Source organism: Kogia breviceps, chromosome 7 (assembly GCF_026419965.1).
Source record: "Kogia breviceps isolate mKogBre1 chromosome 7, mKogBre1 haplotype 1, whole genome shotgun sequence".
Taxonomy (NCBI): Eukaryota; Metazoa; Chordata; class Mammalia; order Artiodactyla; family Physeteridae; genus Kogia; species Kogia breviceps.
The window spans coordinates 12,730,918-12,749,649 of record NC_081316.1 but is presented as its reverse complement, the minus strand read 5'-3'; the positions used below and the strand labels follow the sequence as shown (position 1 = coordinate 12,749,649).

General features: G+C 55.4%; 1 protein-coding gene across 8 annotated transcripts in view; it reads left to right on the top strand.

Annotated features, from left to right (window-relative positions):
• Positions 1-18,732, top strand: part of VWCE (von Willebrand factor C and EGF domains) — a 30,437-nt gene continuing 11,705 nt past the window's right edge. For 3 of the 8 annotated variants that reach the window (XM_067037353.1, XM_067037351.1, XM_067037350.1), the window contains exons 1-11: positions 21-183; positions 3,200-3,294; positions 3,416-3,505; positions 3,836-3,964; positions 10,059-10,175; positions 11,077-11,205; positions 12,445-12,887; positions 12,970-13,063; positions 14,283-14,365; positions 16,035-16,122; positions 17,698-17,783. In XM_067037353.1, the coding sequence (XP_066893454.1) occupies positions 74-183; positions 3,200-3,294; positions 3,416-3,505; positions 3,836-3,964; positions 10,059-10,175; positions 11,077-11,205; positions 12,445-12,887; positions 12,970-13,063; positions 14,283-14,365; positions 16,035-16,122; positions 17,698-17,783 (1,464 nt within the window). In that variant the 5' untranslated portion in view covers positions 21-73. Of the gene's footprint in view, positions 184-3,199; positions 3,295-3,415; positions 3,506-3,835; positions 3,965-7,590; positions 7,708-10,058; positions 10,176-11,076; positions 11,206-12,444; positions 12,888-12,969; positions 13,064-14,282; positions 14,366-16,034; positions 16,123-17,697; positions 17,784-18,732 lie in introns of all 8 variants that reach the window. The other 5 variants (XM_059070443.2, XM_067037352.1, XM_067037354.1 and 2 more) reach the window with 5 other exon arrangements.

Here is an 18,732-nt window from a genome sequence, read left to right as displayed (position 1 = left end):
AGGGCCGGCAGCCCCCTCCCCCGCGCTCGGCGCCGGAGCCTAGCCGAGCCGGGGGGACCCGCCGCCGCCGGTCATGTGGGCCGGACTGCTCCTCCGGGCCGCCTGCGTCGCGCTCGTGCTGCCGGGGACCCCGGCCCGCGGCTACACCGGGAGGAAGACGCCCGGGCACTTCGGGGCCGAGAGGTAAGCGCCCCGCGCCCCTCCCCTGCCCCTCCGCGGGAGCGCTACCGGCGCGGTGCGGGGAGGCGCGGAGGGGCGTCCCGGAGCTGCGGGTCGGGGCGCCCGCCTGGGCCACTGGCCGCGCGCGGGCGCAGCCCAGGAGGTCCGGACAAAGGGACAGCAGCTTGTGGTCTGGGCGGGTGCCCGTTCTGCGCCCCTGGCCGGGGCTGTCCTGATTGGGATCTGGCGGGGGGAAAGGAGATCCAGGCTCTAGGTGAAACGCTCTGAGTCCCGTGGAGCCCCGACCCCTGGCGAAGGGACCCCGGTCTCCGGACTGGCTGGCTTTCGCTCCCGAACGTACCCGTAGCTCTGCCGAGGCAGTGCCTGGCCTGGCCCGCGGCTCTGGCCGCTCTGAGGCTGGGGGCTTTCCCTGTGTCCAGGCTCTGCGCACGCCGTGGACCTTGTAGCCGCCGGGGTCTCTCTGGGTTATGTTTCGGTTTCCGCCTGTGTGTGCGCGCGGGCGGGGGGGTTGGGTGTTTTGCCCCTTTGCTTTCCCGATTGATGTCGCCCTCCCCTAGCGTCTCCTCCCGGCGGAGGCCGGGCCGCCGCGGGCCGAGCGCCTGTGTGCGTGATGCTCCGAGCGAGGGAACACGGTGTCAGCGGGCGGCCTGGCCCGCGGCCACGGCCTCGGGGGCGCGCAGGCGGGGGCGGCCCCGCCAGGCTCACAACTCGCACGTGTGTTCCGCAGCCACCGCCAGTTCCTGCTCAGATCGGCCCGGCTCCGCGGCGCGTCAGAGCCTTCCTGCCTGCCACCTGTCTCCCCGTCACCGCCCGCCCTAGGCTCCTTGGGGCGCTCTGGCGGGCGCTCGGCCCCTGTCCACCTGAGGGTGAGGCTCCACCAGCCTCCCGGGAATCCTTCCATCTGCCGCTTTGGTGGCACCCCTGTCCCCTTGAGAGCCCCATCTGAGGAGCAGGAGCTGCCGGCTTCTCCTTACCAGGCTGCTGCCCTAATCGCTCCAGCGAGGGCAGCGGGTGAGACATCCCTGCTGCACCCCCCCCCACCACCCACTTCCAGGGCCCCTTCTTCTTCTGTGATGACTTCAGAGAGCGAAAAGGCTCTTGGAGGCTCCGGGGACAGTTTTCTAAAGACGTTTCTGTTTTGCCGTGTGCCCTGAGTTTCCCTTTCTAGAATATTTGTCACTTTTTTTTTTTTTTTTTTTTTTTGCGGTATGCGGGCCTCTCACTGTTGTGGCCTCTCCCGTTGCGGAGCACAGGCTCCGGACGCGCAGGCCTAGCGGCCATGGCTCACGGGCTTAGTTGCTCCGCGGCATGTGGGATCTTCCCGGACCAGGGCACGAACCCGTGTCTCCTGCATCGGCAGGCGGATTCTCAACCACTGCGCCACCAGGGAAGCCCCTATTTGTCAGTTTTGACACAGATTATTCTCCCACAGAGCAGACTGGGTCTTTCCATTCACGTCCCCAGTGCCTGCTGCCGTGCCTGGCACATCATGGGTGCTCTATAGAACACAGCTGGGAAGGGTTTTTTTCTTTTTCTTTTTTTAAAAAAATTAATTAATTTATTTTTGGCTGCGTTGGATCTTTGTTGCTGCGCGTGGGCTTTCTCTAGTTGCGTCGAGCGGGGGCTACTCTTCATTGCGGTGTGCGGACTTCTCATTGCCGTGGCTTCTCTTGTTGCAGAGCACTGGCCCAAGGCGCTCGGGCTTCAGTAGCTGTGGCACGCGGGCTCAGTAGTTGTGGCTTGCGGGCTCTAGAGCGCAGACTCAGTAGTTGTGGCCCACAGGCTTGGTTGCTCCATGGCATGTGGGATCTTCCTGGACCAGGGCTCGAACCCGTGTCCCCTGCACGGGCAGGTGGATTCTTAACCACTGCGCCACCATGGAAGTCCCTGGGAAGGGTTTTCTTGTCCCTATTCTTTTGCAGCAGAATTCCCAGTTCAAACCAGGCTGGACTTCATCATCCTCTGCCCAGCCTCTCTCAGAACCAGTTCTAGTCATCATCTCTGTCCAGGCCCGTGCACATGCAGCGCCTGTCTAGAACATCCCTCCATTCTCACCGGCTGCTACTATTCTCTCTCCAGCCTCAGCCTAGGAAACCTCCCCTGAGCTCCTTGGGCCTCCATAGCCTGTAATGTTCTGGCATTTGTCCTGCTATGTTGTTTTACCTGGTTCCTTGCCCGCCCCTTGAAGGTGGGGAAAGTGGCTTGTTCATGGCTGGACTGCCTCACCCGGCCTTGAGGACACTGGATTCCCCTTTACTCCTTTGGGCAGCTCACCGATGCCCCCTCCCCCATCCCAGGTATGTCACCTGGGGAATGACTTCTCTCCAGCTCCCCCCTTTCTCTTTACTGTTGGCTTCCCCTCTCAACCTTTCCCTCAACAGCCATTTATTAAGCACCTATGATGTGCCAGGCGCTGCCCTTGCTGAGGAGTTGAAGAAAAAAGATGAAGCCCCTGTCCTCGGGGAGTGGTAGGGGAGCCAGGCAATGAACAGATCAACAAACTAATAAGTAATGTAATGTCCCAGGAAGTAAGTGTTATGAAGCAGAATAAAGCAAGGGAAGGGTGGACAAGTAGGGCCTCTCTGAGAAGGTGACATAAGGAGAGAGACCTTTTACAGGAGTGGGGGAGCTGTGTGTGTATGGGGAAGAACGCTCCTGACAGAGGGGACTGCAAGTGCAAAGGCCCTGAGGTAGCCACCCCTGCGGCTCTACATCCATTGCGGTCCTCTGTCCTCAGCTCTTAGACCCTCTTTGCTCTGTGTCCACGTGGAAGGCATCTGTAGGAGACTGGTGTCTGTTCTCTTATACCTTTGTTTTTGTCCTGCCTCCAGAAGGGACTGACTGTCTGAGTCATTTTTCTATGGAAACTTCCCATTGTCCTCCCGGGGAGTGGGGGTGGAGGAGGTCTCCAGAACTGTTTGTTGACTGATGTACTGACCGGCCGGGAGGCTTTCACTGCCCAGTAGATGTATCCTCCCCTTGGTACAGAATGTGGAAGGTGCTCTCTCCTCTCTTGCAGACGCCGGCCGGGCCCGCACGTCTGCCTCTCGGGGTTCGGGAGTGGCTGCTGCCCTGGCTGGGCGCCCTCCATGGGCAGTGGACACTGCATCCTTCGTAAGTGCCTGTCCCTGTGCCCCCAACATCCTCCACAGCAGGGCACTCATTCCCTGGGCTTGCCTGAGGGACAGATTGGGGGCCCCAGTCCCCAGTCCCTCCCCTGTCTTCATCCTCTCAGCCCTCTGCTCCTTTGGCTGCGGGACCGGCTTCTGCATCGCTCCCAATGTCTGCTCCTGTCAGGATGGAGAGCAAGGGCCCACCTGCCCAGGTAACTGGGGGCGGGCCATGGCTGATGGAAAGAACTCTATTTACACTGAGAATGTGCCAGGCACTGGGCAGTTGTGCCCTAGCATATCATTTGCAAACAACCCTATTAGGTAGGCATTCTCATTCCCGTTTTATAGATGAGGAAACCGAGGCACAGGAGCTAGTGTCTCGCCCAGGGTTTCATGGCCAGTAAGTGGCGGAGCTAAATTTAAACTCAGGCCCGTTTGCCTGCAGAGCCCCCTTCCCAGCAGAATTTAGGAGGAGCCGGGGAAGGCGGGGGCGGCGGGGGCTGTGGATTGGCGCGTGCTCACAGGTGCGGTGCCCGTTTCAGAAGCCCACGGACCCTGTGGGGAGTACGGCTGTGACCTCACCTGTAACCATGGTGGCTGTCAGGAGGTGGCCCGAGTGTGCCCCGTGGGCTTCTCGATGACAGAGACAGCCATCGGCATCAGGTGTACCGGTGAGAGACGTGGGAGCAGTGGGGAGGGGGCGGGCGGGAATGAGGTCCCTTCCCTGTCCTCCCAGGACGGTCTCCGGAGAGATGCCAGAGTAGAGCTGAGCCACGAGCAGCTCTGAAGGGTAAGAGTGGCCAGGCAGGCAGGCAGACAAACACAAGAAATGTGCCCCTTCTGCTATCTCACAAATACCGATTGAGCACACCTCATGGACCGGGGACTGAGCTGGGGCTGGGGTTCCGAGGGCAGTGCCTGCTCTTATGTTGCTTCGGAATGTGAGGCAGGGAGACAAGTAAGGACAATGACAGCGCCCGCCCCATAATGGGGCCATCACCTGTGGCGTGCACAGCGCCAGGGCCCACGGGGGCCCAGGGAACCGGACTGGAGGTGGGCATGACTGCAAAACGCCTCCCTCAGGAAAGTGACATTTGAAAGATGAGCCAAGAGAAACTCAGTAGTTATTTTGTAAAAGTATTATTGGTTCACCATTTAAAAAGTTTCCTGTGCACAGTCTGTTACTGTCCCCAGAGGCAGCCACCGTGACCAGTTTCTTACCTGTGTTTCCAGAGAGCTTGAAAGCCTTTTTCTAATTTGGATTTTGTACAAATAACCTTTCTTCCCGTGAATATAAAAGTAAAAAATAACTTCTTTTGGAACCTCTGGAAAGTAGAAGAAGGGTAGAAAGGTGAAAATAAACCTGTCCCAGAAGTCCCTACCCAGAGATATTTGTTAGTAAAATGGAGTTATTTTGTCCCCTGCCCTGTCCCCTGGGTGTGTAGGTGTTTGTGAGTGTGTATGGCTGCGGGTATATGTGTGTCAGGCGTGCCTATCTGTCTGTTTTATAAAATTGGGATCATACCTTACCTATAGTTTTCATTCATTATTTTTCTCACTTAACTTTGTCTTGTGAGTAGGAAATAGTCCTTATAACATCATTTTTTTTTTCAGATAAAATAGTATAGGTTTATTTAAAACTAATTCTCACCTTGAGTATGCAAAATACAAACTCCACAAAGTGTTCAGTTTTTTACTTTGTAGTTTACAAATATACAAAATAGATGTTTGCTTAAATTTATATTACATATTTATTAAGGCAAGGAACTATATAGAAAACACTATTTGTTCTGCTTAAGGCATACTTGGGAATAAACCACTGTACAAGTTATTGCACATCTGAAACCACAGTGCATAACAGACTGTCTGTATAAAAAGGTTAAAGTAAACCATGTGTATTTACCTGACTTAGGTCATACATGTAGATCGGAAGACAAAAATAGATTTTCCTTGTCAAAATATGCAGCAGTTTGAGAACTTTGGCCTCATTTGGTACCTTTGGAACCAAGACTCGCCAAGCACCATCGTTTAGGCTATTAATACACATTTTCTGTACCTGAATTTCTTCCTCTTCTGAGATCGTAATAATGGCTTTTAGAAGGCAAAGAGAACACAAGGTGATATTTATGCTTATATTGCATCGAAACAATTCAAGGGATTCTGGTTTCCCCTCCCCCCAACTCACGGATCTAATTTATACCCTGATGTCCACAACTTCCAGTCACCCCCTTGGCGTTTTGTAAGTCCAGGAATATATCTTCAAGTTGGATTTAGAACTGGAACGATAGAAGATCCAGTCACAGACCCCATCTGTGCTTTGCCGTTTGATTTGCTCATGTCTCCTGATCATCCGTTCACAAGTTTACTTGTTGGGAATTTGACCATGATTGTAGTGTTTTCCGGCTGGGTTCCTCCCCTTACTGGGAAGACAGTGTGAAAGGTAAAAAGTACTGAATTCTTGTCTGGCAGTGTGGGTCATATCCACTGTTTGGGGATTTTTAAGTGCCTCTTCGTGTGTAAGGCGAGGTGGTCCGACCTCGAAAATGCCCGGTCGCGCTAATGGCACTGGAAGGGGTGGTGCCTGGTGTGTTTGCCGTAGTGCCTGGTCAGTTCATCTGAGCGGGCAGATTTCCACCCACGGCCGTCCCAGTCCCAGTGGTAAGGTTTCTCACCTGTGTGGGTTCACAGGTGTGCCTTGAGATGAGAACTCTTCCAGGGCCACGAGCTTCTCCCCATCTTTGGCTTGGGCTCCTCCAGCAGGCAGGAACCGGGTGGCGTGAGCTCTTGCTAATGGAGCGGTGGGACCTGCGGCTGCATCTGGTCGGGCAGGAAGGGAGGGTAGTTGGGCCCGGGGTGGGGATTGAAGCCCAGGGGTAGTGGCAGGGCAGGAATGACAGTCCCTGCTGCTCAGCATACAACATCATTTTGAACGGCTGCAGGTGTAGCTGCTATAATCGAAGTACCCAGTTCTGTGCTGTCCATCCTTAGCTTGTCTGCAGTGTTTCGCTGCTACAAATAATGCTGCGATAAAGAGGCTTCTTGTCTGCCCCTCTGACTATTCCCAGAAAGAGAACTATTGGCTCGAGGGTCCCATGAAGGTGTTTCGGTGCTCGCCCCCGTACCCCTTCCAGAAGGTTGAAGTACTTTCCAGACACACTTCTCATTGCAGAGGCAAACTGGACCAAGGAAAAGCCAGAGACCAATGTCAAAGCAAGTGCAGGGAAGTGGGGCTCTGGCCACCGTCACAAGGGGCCCAGTGGGATCGGGTGAATCAGGGTGGGCTTCTTAGAAGCGGCGGGTGTGGTCCCAAAGGTACCTGCTGTGGGAAGAGCGAGAAAGGAGAACGGAGGTGACCAGCAGGCATGGGGGCCAGGGGGTGGGAGGGAGGCTCAAGTGGGCAGAGTAGACTGCAGTGGGCGGAGCTGACCTCGTGGGTCCTCCTGGTGCTGAGATAGGAAGGGCTGCCTTGAGGCCAGGGTGGGGAGATCTGTCTCCCAGCCCCCTCCTCCCTCAGGCCTGAACCCCCCTAAAGCACTACTGGGATCCAGTCACCCCACCCTGGGCGGACGCCTCGGGACTCCTTTGCGCTCTATCGCTGAGCCTTCACCCACCACCTCTCCAGCTGGGCCTCACGTTGCCCCGGCGGGCACCTGAGCTTCAGCCAGACTGGGCTCCCAGCGGCCCCTGTGCTTCCCGGAAGCTTCTCGGACACTCTGCGCTCTATGGGCCCCCCTCCTGATGCCTCCTGGTCCTCTCAGCCCACCTCTCTTCCGGCACACGCCTGCCGTGGCCGGGCGGTCCCCGGTAGGGCGCGTACCACCGGCCGCACGTGGGCCTCTCGTGGGTGTGTGTCGTGGCTCCTGCGTTCTCAGGCTGCAGCCACGTGGAGAGTCAGCGCTGTGTCTTAGTGACATTTGTGTCCTCGGCAGCCCCCTTCCGGGTCTGCTGCACGCAGGTGGTGCTCCATAAGCATTTAGGGGAATTTGATCAGCCTTCCTGCCCCACTCTCCCTGCCCTTTGGGTTTGCCCTGCAGGGGGGGACCACTGGAAAGAGTTCTGTCTCAGCCAGCCTCTCCGTCGCCTGCTCTGCGTGGGTCAAAAAGAGACCTGGCCCCTCGGCCTCTTCTTTCTGGGGGTGTCCTTAAAGCTGTATGACTCACCTGGTGCCTTCTTTCTTCCCGGGGTGGGGGTGGGTTCCACCCTGCTGAGGGCACAGCGTCCTCGCGGGGTGCATGTTCTCCCCACGCCCGAACCACGCTCAGCGTGAGCTATGCAAGAGTGTTTCCTCGCTCCCCAGACATCGATGAATGTTTAAGCTCCTCTTGCGAGGGCCACTGCATGAACACGGAAGGCGGGTTCGTGTGCGAGTGTGGGCCGGGCATGCAGCTGTCTGCTGACCGCCATAGCTGCCAAGGTGAGTGGCTCTGGAAGGGGTAATGACGGTGCCGTCGCCACCGCCGCTAGGCTCCCATGCTGAGCTCACGGCCCTGCCGGGCCCAACGCGTGCTCTCCAGGCGTGATTGCGTTTCAGCTTCACCGCAGTCCTCTGAGGGAGATGCTGTTCTCATCCTCACTTTCTGGACGAGGCTGGCCCAAGGCCATTCTGCCGGTGGGAGCAGAGGGAGTCAGCTTGCATGCGGGCGCGACTGACGCCAGGGCCTTTGCCCTGGGCCACGACTCAGTAGAAACTGCTGCTGCCGTCACTGTAGGGTAGGCGGGCGGTGGGGGTGAGGGAGAGGCCGAGGGGAGGGCTAGGGTCAGGAGAGCAGACTAGGAGGCCACTGAGCTGGGGGAGGGCTGAGGGGGCGGGTGACACGTCCCCGGGGCTCTGTGGGAGGGCCATGCTGCGACAGAGGTCACCTCAGCCACCTGCCGGGGTGCTGGGCCGGGCTCTGGAGAAACAGCCAGGAAGAAAACCTCCGGCCCCCCAGCGACCTCCCCACTCTCCCCACCCCCGGTCTGGTGGGAGGGGAAGAACGATGAGGCTGGGTCGAGGGGCTAAGTGCTGTGGGAACCCAGGGGAGGGAAGGAATCTTTTCTCCTAAGTGAACAGGATGAGCGAGACCGTTTAAAATAATGACTCATTCCTTAAAAATGATTTTTATTTACAGAAATTATGTCAGAAAACATTCTCTCTTTAACAAGGCAGCTAAGACAGAAGCTCCCCTTGATACTGTGGTATCATTTTCTGGGTGTTTGAAATTTTCATAAATGATTTTAAAAGTTTTAAAAGTCATGGCACTAGCTCCAGGCCGTCTCTCCCACTCCCAGCCTCTGTGCTCCCTAGAGAATAGCCCTGGTGTCTTAGTATCTGCTTGGGCTGCTCTAACAAAATAGCACAAACTGGGTGGCTCAAACAACAAAAATTTATTCTCACGGTTCTGGAGGCTGGGAAGTACAAGATCACAGTGTTGGCCCATTCAGTTACTGGTGAGGGCTCTCTTCCTGCCTTGCAGACAGCTGCCTTCTCTTTGTGTCCTCACAAGGCAGAGAGAGAGCAAGCTCTCTCATGGCTCTTCTTCTAAGGGCAGTAATCCCATCGTGAGAGCCCCACCCTCAAGACCTCATCCAAACCTAATTATGTCCCAAAGGCCCCACCTCCTAATGTCATCACATTGGGGGTTAGGGCTTCCATTTATGAATTTGGAGGGAATGCAGTTCATCCATAGAACTTAGTTATTATCAATCTGATGAGTGCCCTGCCTGCCTCTCCCCAGTATGTGTACATACAACACATGTGCACTTACAGAGATATGATGATAAGAGATGGGTGGCTAACAGTTGTTGAACTCCCGTATTCCCGGCACCATGCTAAGCATTTAACATGCATTTTCTCAATTTCATCCTCAAAACTGCCCTATGAAGTTGGTACTGTTTATTTCCATTTTCCTGGTAGGAATTCTGAGGCTTAAAGAAGTTAACTTTCTCAAGATCACATTAGAGCTTCGATGTGAACCCAGTCATTCTTCTGCTTGCTTTTTTCCCTTCAACAATCTGTCATGAAAAATCTCTTCACATCAGGGTCAATAGACTTGCTTTATTCTTTTCAGTTGCTGCCTGGTACTCTGCAGTGCAGATATCCCATAGTTTACTAATGAACATGCAGATCATTTCCAGCTTTTTCCCAATTTCAAACAATGGCTTGGGGAAGCTTTGTCAGAGGAGGTAGTATAGAAGCTGAGTTTTGAGGTATGAGTAGGAGTTTTCCAGCCAGACAAGATGGGAAGGCATTCCAAGCAGATAGGAGAACATGGGCAAAGGGGAAGGGCCACAAGAGCATGGTGCCTTTGGAAGATGGCAAGAATTGGGGCCAGAGTAAAGGTGAGGGGTAAGGAGAGAGGTGGGAAAGGCAGCCCAGGACTCGTGAGCTATGGTGCTGCATTGGTGCTTGTGGGAGCCTTGGAGGGATTTTAAGCAGAAAGCGACCTGATCAGAGGTTCCCTTTGGTCAGAACATCCTGGGGGCTCTGTAGAGGGTGGCTTGGGAGGAGCACAGGGAGGAGCAGAGAGACACACAAGGCTGTTGTTATCCTCTAGACCAGAGACAAAGCCCAGAGCACCTGGGCTAGGGTATGGCAGTGAGGGTGGAGAGAAGTGGGCTGGTCCAGGGAGGACTTAGGAGTTGATAGGCTGAATGTAGGTGGTGAGAAGGAGAGGGGTTAAGAGTCGAGTAGGAGATAGTGATGAGAGAGGTAGGTAGAGAGGACCACGTATTTCCAAAACGCCACGGGGAAATGAGCTCCAGCTGTGTCCTGTTCCCTTCCAGACACTGATGAATGCCTCGGGACCCCCTGCCAGCAGAGATGTAAAAACAGCATTGGCAGCTACAGGTGTTCCTGTAGACCTGGCTTCCATCTGCACGGCAACCGGCACTCCTGTGTAGGTAAGGCAGGGGACCCTGTTGTCTTCACACTTAGGCTGCCAATCAGGAAGACGGACAGGGTGAGCCCAGGGACAGGGAAAGTTCAACAGTCTGGACCTCCTGGTTCCCTGGAGCCTGCAAGCGCTTGAGCCTTTTGCTCAGAGCCTGCCTTTCCCTGTGGTTGGCGTGGCTTCTAATGGAAGACCCCGTCTTGGACTTTTCCTGGCCACATGCCACTTTCATCCTGTTATGTTTCTCTTCCACCCTCTCCCAGATACACCCCAAGGATTCCTCTCTGCTCACCCATTTTCTTGGCTGCCTTTGCTCCCCTTGGTAAATAAAACACATTATGTCTTGGTTCCTCTGGTTTAGAAGGAGACCCCTGTTTTCTCAGCCCATTGCAGAAATTTCCAGAAAGGGATTGGTTGGCATGTTTGGCTGGAGCTTGGCTCATGGGTTGAAGGTGGGGTCCCACGGGCCTGAAAAAAGACCTTGTTCTAGCAGAGTTGGGTGTTTGTCCTGAAGCCTGCCCTGAGCAGTGCGGTGATTTTTGAGACTCTTTTTTTCAGAAGGGCCCATAGCACCCGATGCCCGACAGTGGGTTGGTGGAAGGTTTGGGGGTGAGACTCCCAGCGGGGCCCATCCCCACCAGCCAGCACGTCATCATTGCCGCACAGCGCTGGGCTATGAGTCACTGGTGCATCCATTAAATGCCTACTGGATGTATGAACCTTCCAAGGAGACTAGCGCTAGACTTCAGCCCCGTCCCCAGCCATCTGCGTCACACTGGCACCCTGGGGCAGGGAAGGACCCCATAAGAACATGGCAGGGAGACTCCCCCAGCCTTTTGGGGTAAGGGGTGGGGGAAGAAGTACTCGGGAGCCCCGATAAGGCAGCCGTCGGTAGCGAGGCTCTCCCGCAGATGTAAACGAGTGTCGGAGGCCACTGGAGAGGCGAGTCTGTCACCATTCTTGCCATAACACCGTGGGCAGCTTCCTGTGCACCTGCCGACCTGGCTTCAGGCTCCGAGCTGACCGAGTGTCGTGTGAAGGTGAGCGCTGGGCCCCGCCCCCCGGCGCTGGGCCCCGCCCCCCGGCCCCCGGCCCCACCCTCCCGGAGCGGGCCCTCTTCCTTCCCCCTGAATTTTTGTTCAGTTCATCTCGTTTGTTATTTCCAACATCCCCCTTTCATCCTTTCTGTCTCCTTCCACTTCTTTATCCATTCTTTTATTTTCCTTTCACTGTTTCGCCAGCCCTACTGTTTCCCCGCAAATAGTAAAAGGAAAAACAAAACCAAAAAACACCAAAAAACGATGATGGAGGAGCATGTGACGTAGGAGTCCCAGTAACCTGGGCTCACGGGGACACTTTGGACAGTGTGGTGTCAGATCTCTGCCATGATTTAACAGCGTGCCTGTAAACGTCCATATAATGGCGTGTCAATACCGAAGGCATTCTTTCTAGTCCAGGGCCAGTTTTCCATCGTGCAAGCGACCATGGTGGTCTGAGCTCAGCCACTCCGTTTCCCCCTCCCAGCCCAACCTGTTTCCTCCCCGTCTCAGTCTGATTTGTGATCCTCTTCCTTCTTCCTGTCTCTCGCCCTCGCCCCTCACCTGCCTCCTTCGCCGCCCTCTTGTTTTCGGACTCTCTCTCTCTCTTTCTGTCCTTCAGACTCTTGGACAGTTGCTGGCCATGTGCAGGGAGAATGTGCACTGTTCCTAAGTGTGTGTGTGCGAGTGTGTGTGTGTGTCTCGGGGGAGGAGGCGTCCTCTCGGAAGCTGGCCTGTCTGCCGTGGGCCCAGAGAGGACCCTGACCTCTTCCTCCCCGTGAGTCTCAGCATCTCCTCCTGGGAAGCCACAGCTGGATGGGAGAGTAGGGGACACACTCCTGACTTGTCCGGAGTAGGGAAGGGTCACTCCCAGGTCGGATCCCTGAGGGCTTAGAGGAGGTCTGCGTGGTTCAGGAAAACCCGAGTCTCCTTTGTGGCCAGCGAGGAAGGGAAGGGAGAAGACTCTGATTTTGCTGCATCTGAAGCAGCTGGACCTCCCGCATCACCAGCGTGTCACTTCGGGCCGCTCATGGTACTTTCTCATCAGTCTTCTCCCCCTGATCGTCACCGCAGCCCCATTAGTTTGAGGTTGAACTGGTGGTATTAGATCTATCATGGTGATGAAGAAACTGGCCCAGAGACACTCAGTGACTTGTGGTGGTGGGCCTGAGTCCACGCCCCTCGAATCTCGCCTCCTGCCCCTGCTGTCTCCCTGCAGACACCTCTGTGTTTCCGTTTCAGCTTTCCCCAAAGCCGTGCTGGCCCCATCTGCCATCCTGCAGCCCCTGCAGCACCCCCCTAAGATGCTACTGCTGCTTCCAGAGGCAGGCCGGCCCGCCCTCTCCCCAGGGCACAGCCCTCCTTCTGGGGCTCCAGGCCCCCCAGCTGGAGTCAGGACCACACGACTGCCATCTCCCACACCTGCACTACCCACGTCCTCCGCTTCTGCCCTGACGCAGCTTCTGTCTGCCCCAATGGCCACCCCAGTGCCTAGTCCCTCTCCGTTGGGGACCCTCAGACCTCCCTCACGAATCCAGGAGAAGGTGGTGGTGACCCCTTCCTTGCCCAGGGGCCCTGAGGCCACACAGCTGGCACCAGGGCCCTCTGCCTGTTGGCACCTGGGAGCCATGCATGAGTCCGGGAGCCGCTGGACAGAGCCTGGCTGTTCCCAGTGCTGGTGTGAGGTGGGTGTGAGGGGTCCTCCGGGCTTCCCTGGTCTGGTGTCTGGGGCATTGTGGTGGCTGGAACTCCAGTTTCTGCTTCTAGGATGGGGAGGTGACCTGTGAAAAGGTGGCGTGTGAAGCTGCTTGTTCTCACCCGATTCCCTCCGGAGACGGAGGATGCTGCCCTCTGTGTACAGGTGGGAGCTGCTCTGGGGAAGGCTGTGTTTCTCACACGATACTGCCTCTTCCCTTTCCTAGCCTTTCTGCAGCTGAAAGGCTGTTCTCCAACTTGCGTGTGTCACCTGAAGGGTGATCCCTGGGCCTAGCCCCCAGAGCTTCTGATTTAGCCGGTGCTGGGCAAGGCCCGGGAATTTGCATTTCTAACAAGTTCCCAGGTGATGTTGACGCTGCTGCTTCGGGGACCACACTTTGGGAACCACTGGTCTATGCTCTCAAGGGGAACTTTGGACCTTCCGGGGATCCTTTTTGAGCTTCATTCTTTCATTTATTCCTTCATTCAGCAAGTTTCTCCAGACCCACTCGGCAGTCCCCCCCCCCCGCCCCAGTCCCCCTCCTACTGCAGGAGGAGTAATCGTTTATAAATTCTACCCCCGTTCTGATTCCCTCCCACAATCTGCTGACAACTTTTCATTTGCTTCCCATTGCTGTTAGGATAAAGACCTCAAATCTTACCAAGTCCTTCAGCAGAGCTCCTTAGCACTCACCCTGCACGTGAATCGCTGGGAATCTTGTTAAAATGCAGATTCTCATTCGGTAGATGGGGGGGGGGGGGCTGAGCGGCTACATTTCTGTGAAGCTCCTGGTGATAAGGCTGCTGCACTTTGAGCAGCAGTGAAAAAGTCTTCCTAAGGGTTAAAGTGAAAATGCAACTTACTGGTTTTCTTAATGCTGACTGTGATCTTTTACTGTGTCCCTACCGTGCACTAAGCCCTGAGTGTAAATTGCTGTGTACGTTACATCTGAGGTTATGCATCCTTCCAAGTCCCCTGCAGGGCATGTGGTGGTATTTCCATTTTACAGTAAAGACAGCTGAGTCCCAGAGAGGTTGAGTGACACATCCAGGTCCAAGGCCACTCAGGTGACAGGCCAGGTTTGGAACCTGGGGCTGTCTGGCTGCCTTTCCTGCCTTATGGGACTAAAATGCCATGCTTTCAACACAGTTCTGGATTTATCAGACATAAAGGGGACCCTCCCAGGGCACCCTGTTTGGGTGTCTCCCGTAGTTCTCCAGGGGTCTTGGGACCACACTGTTCTGAGTACCTAGATCTGTCACTCCTGGGGCGTCCGAGCCAGTGAGAGAAGGTTCCAGGTACGTTATGCCTGGAAAAGTGATGAGACCTCAAGCTTCCTGGGCTTTAAGAGGTCTGATGCTTCCACTCCTGTTGTCTTTCAAAGGCTGTTTTCACAGTGGCATCATCCGGGCTGAAGGGGACGTGTTTTCACCTCCCAACCAGAACTGCACTGTCTGTGTCTGTCTGGTGAGCATCACAAGATCCCCGAAGCCTCGGGGTGTTTTCTTAACCCTTGGGGGTTTTAGAGGAAGGGGGAAAGACCGGATGTTAAAGGAGAGCTCATTGAACGGAGGGAGAGTTCTCTGGATTTTGGTGGCAAGCTGTGGAATTTAAAAGCGTGGGGGATGGGAAACCTGTAGTCTGTGGAGTCAGGGAGGCTTTTGCTAAGCAGAAAAGAGCCAACAGGCAAACAGGGTCCATCTGTCTAGGAAGGGGAGGGGATGAAACTCCCTCCGAAACTTCCTACCAGAGAGGCCGTTTTTCTCTCCAGGCAAAATATTTGCGGCACGATAAAGGTAACCGCGTTGGGAGGGAGAAGGCTCATTACCAGACTCAGCTTGTTAAGGGTATTTTGCTTGAGGCAAATTCACTCCTCCAAGAATAGTTATTAAGTTGCTACCTTGTGCCAGAGCCAGCCAGAGGCTGTCCCTCGGATTGGATCGTGAGCTCCTGGTGCATACCAGGCAGGGGCTTGGTGTTTTCCATCTAGTTCCTCACCCGAGGCTCCTGGCAGCTCTTCCGGGTCGGCTTTACAGTCCCCATTCTACAGGTGAAAAGACTGAGGCTGGGAGGTGGCAGCGCTGGGATTTCAAGCCGCGGTCTGTCTGCATCCAAAGCCCAGGCTCTGCCCACCAACCCTCACTGCCTCTCATCATCTTTAAAAACAGCCCTGGTCTGCCAGTGATGGCGGAAGCTGCAATGTAAAGGGGGGGGGGCATGTAGATCGCTACCGCCACCCTTATCGAGCCCTTCCTGTGCGCCACGCTTGTGAAGTGGCCAAGGACTTTCGTGCCGAATCACATTTCACTCAGTCCTCAGCAACCCCAGCAGAGGTGCCCTTTCCAGCTCATCTCACAGATAGGGAGACGGAGGCTCAGAGAGGTGATATACTTTGCCCAAAGTCACACGACTTGGAGGGGCAGACCCCGGACCTCAGGTCTGGCTGACTCCAAAGCCGGGGGCTTTTTTGTCTTAACTTCAGTTTTTAAAAATTGAGTTTTAAATTTGACTTCTTGGCCAGGAGCAGTCACTTGGTTCAAAACTCAGATGCACGGGAAGGTGTCTCTGGTGGAGTAACCTCTGTTCTCCACTTCTCAGCATCCTTCCGGAGCTTCTGTATGCCATGGTGGGGGCAGTGCCGTGGGGGACAGTGCCATGGGAGGCTAGGCTCGTCCATTTTCATGAGGAAGGCAGCGTGCTCTGCTCTCTGGTCTGCCCCTTGTCTTGGAAAGGGGGATGTTGGAAACTACACCATAATAAACCCTGGTACTGGGTCCCAGCACAGTACCCTTGTGTGACCGTGGTGGCATTTAAAGGTCTTGGGTGGCTTCCCTTTTATTTTTTTAAAAAATATTTATTTATTTATTTGGTTGCACCGGGTCTTAGTTGCGGCATGCGGGATCTTAGTTGTGGCACGCGGGATCTAGTTCCCTGACCAGGGATCGAACCGGGGCCCCTGCATTGGGATTGTGGAGTCTTAACCACTGGACCACCAGGGAAGTCCCGGGATAGCTTCCTTTAGGAGGCTTTCATGTGGGACAGGAATCCTGAGGGTGGTGTGAAATAGGAAAAAAGCTGGTTCTGTTGGGCCTGAGGGTCTACCCTCCCCAACCTGCACCACCTCTCACCACCTCAGGCTGGAAATGTGTCCTGCATCTCCCCCGAGTGTCCTCCTGGCCCCTGTCAGGCCTCCCCGAAGTCGGATTGCTGTACTTGTGTGCCAGGTAAGGGACTCTTTGTGGGGAGAGGACAGGGTGAATTTAGCTTTTTTGTAAAACGTGACGGGGGTGGAGCGGTGTCTTTCGAGCATGTTTTTTTTTTGGGGGGGTGGTGAGTGGAGGAGAGAGGAAGGAGATTGACTTCTGCTTTAGAAACTCAGATCAAATGAAGCATTTCAAAGTGCCCGTTTTAACTGAGCACCTACCGTGTGCATAGTGGTTTCCATGCTAGATTGGGCTCACAGCCCAGCCTGCCCCCTGCCGGGGTTGGTGCCTTTAACACAGACAGGAAGGGATTTGGGTCCACCCTTGGCGTGGCTCTGTCCCGAGACTGGGAGGGGGCCTCCCCTGCCCCACTAATGAGTTGGTCCTTTGTTAAAACGTGGTTCTCTTTCCTGAGATGACCTCATGGCCGTCACTGCTGGCTCTGGGCCGTTGATCTGTGGGGCCCTTGCCAGTCCTGATCTCACTGAATCCGTGTGGCGCAGCCCTGAGGGAGTACTATTCATAGCCCCATTTTACAGATGAGGAAACTGAGGCTCAGAGAGGTCATCACTGCCCAAAGACACACACCAGTCAGTAAAGGAGCAGAGCTTGAACTCAAGCTTACCTGATTTCAAAGCTAGTGTTCTTATTAGATACTATTTTTCCCTTAAATTTTGAATGCTATTTTAATTTTATATATTTATTTATTTTTGCCACACTGCGCAGCATGTGAGATCTGAGTTCCCTGAGCAGGGATCGAACCTGCGCCCCATGCATTGGAAGCACAGAGTCTTAACCACTGGACCACCAGCAAAGTCCCGAATGTTCTATTATTTTTAGTTAAAACATTTTTTTTTTTTACATAAAACATTTTTTGAACAGGCAATATACTCCCTGTGAGGTGGGAACTGTTAATCCCATTCTACAGATGAGAAAACTGAGGCTTAGGAGAACTTCAGTATCTCGCCCGTAGTGAGTTGTGTAGCTGGGATTTGAACCCAGTGCCCTCTGACTAAAGCCAGGTGGGCCCCGGCAGGTTTTTAAGGTTGTTTTTACCAGCAGGGATGGGGGATCTTCAGATGAGAGGCTCTCACTGAATCCTCCCTGCCTCCAGGGGCTGGCAGCATCCCCAGACCTTCCCCAGACCTTCCCGTAGGTGTCTGGGGCGGTCGTTTTTCATTTCTTCTTTTCTCTTACTCTTTAGTTATTCCGGGCTTCCCTTCCTTCTTGGTTAATGACCTTATTTTGCATGTGGTTCATGCTCTGTCAGTTTTTTTTTTTTTCTTTTGGCCGCACCGTTCGGCATGTGGGATCTTAGTTCCCTGAGCAGGGATTGAACCCGATCCCCCCGCATTGGGAGCTCGGGGTCTTAACCACTGGACGGCTGGAGTAGTTCCTCTCTGTCAGTTTTTAACTACCGGTGTCCCTTTAGGTGAGGGTTTGGAGGGGGGCGGCGATTGGGCTCTTGGGTGTGGGTGTGCCATGGAGTATTGTGGGGGTGTGTTTTCTTCCCAGAGACCCCCTCCCACCCATTTGCTCCCCCTTTTCTTCAGCTGCCCAGAGACCTTGAGCTGCCTCTTCCTTTCTCCTCCGCAGTGAGATGCTATTTCCACGGCCGGTGGTATGCAGACGGGGCTGTGTTCAGTGGTGGTGGTGACGAGTGTACCACCTGTATCTGCCAGGTAGGGGGCTGCGTGGGTGGGTGCTGGGCAGGGGGCAGGGCACGCGGCTTTCCCAGGACGCCTTGACCAGGAGAAGAGGAACCGCCATGCAGCGAAAGGGAGACTGAGGCGGGGAAGAGACTCAAGGGGCCTTAGCATTCACCAAGGCCTTCCCGCAGTCTCCTTGGAGTTCGTCCTTCAGCATTGCTATTTATAGAGCACCTACTGTATGCCTGGGACAGTGCTGGGCGCTGGGGATGCAGTTGAGCACAAGACGGCCCCAGCCCCCTCTGTCAGGGGCCCACAGCTAGGTGGGCAATGGACAGGGGAGCGGGGCTCGTAGCCAGACTGTGGCTTCAGGGAAGCCTACTTGGAGGGAGGGCTGCTAAGCTGAGACCTGAAGGATGACTAGGACAGCTGGGTGAGGAGCTGAGACAGGTGTGCCTGGCCGAGGGCACCGCAGAAGGCGGGAGGCCGGAGAGAGCAGGGTGTGTTCCAAGGCCTGGGGGTGTGCATTCCGCCTGGAGCCCGGACTGCGGGCGGGGACTGGAAATGCGGCCGAGGCGGGGATCCTGTTTGGGCCGAGTGCCAAGAACAGGGCCTGGGGTGGGCCTCTCGTGTAAGTGGTTTTCCGAAGGAAGGAGTGCGCTCGGGAGAGACGGGCTGGGGAAGCAGGTCAGGCAGGGGGAGGGGCCGCGAGAAGAGGGGTCTCGGGCTGATGCCACGGGGAGCTCTGGAATGTGAGTGTTACCGCAGAGGCGGGTGTGTCCAGAGGGCAGGGAGCTGGGCTCTTCTACCCCCAGCATCAGGTGGTTGTAGGTACTTCCTTGCTCCCCGGGGAGTGGGGGTGAATGAACCATCCAGGCACCTGGAGGGCGCGACCCTCCTCGGCCAAGGGCGGCGCTTAGGGGGAGGGGTCTGTGAGGGGGCGGCGACAGCCTCTGCGTCAGCCTCAGTCGTGAAGGGCTTT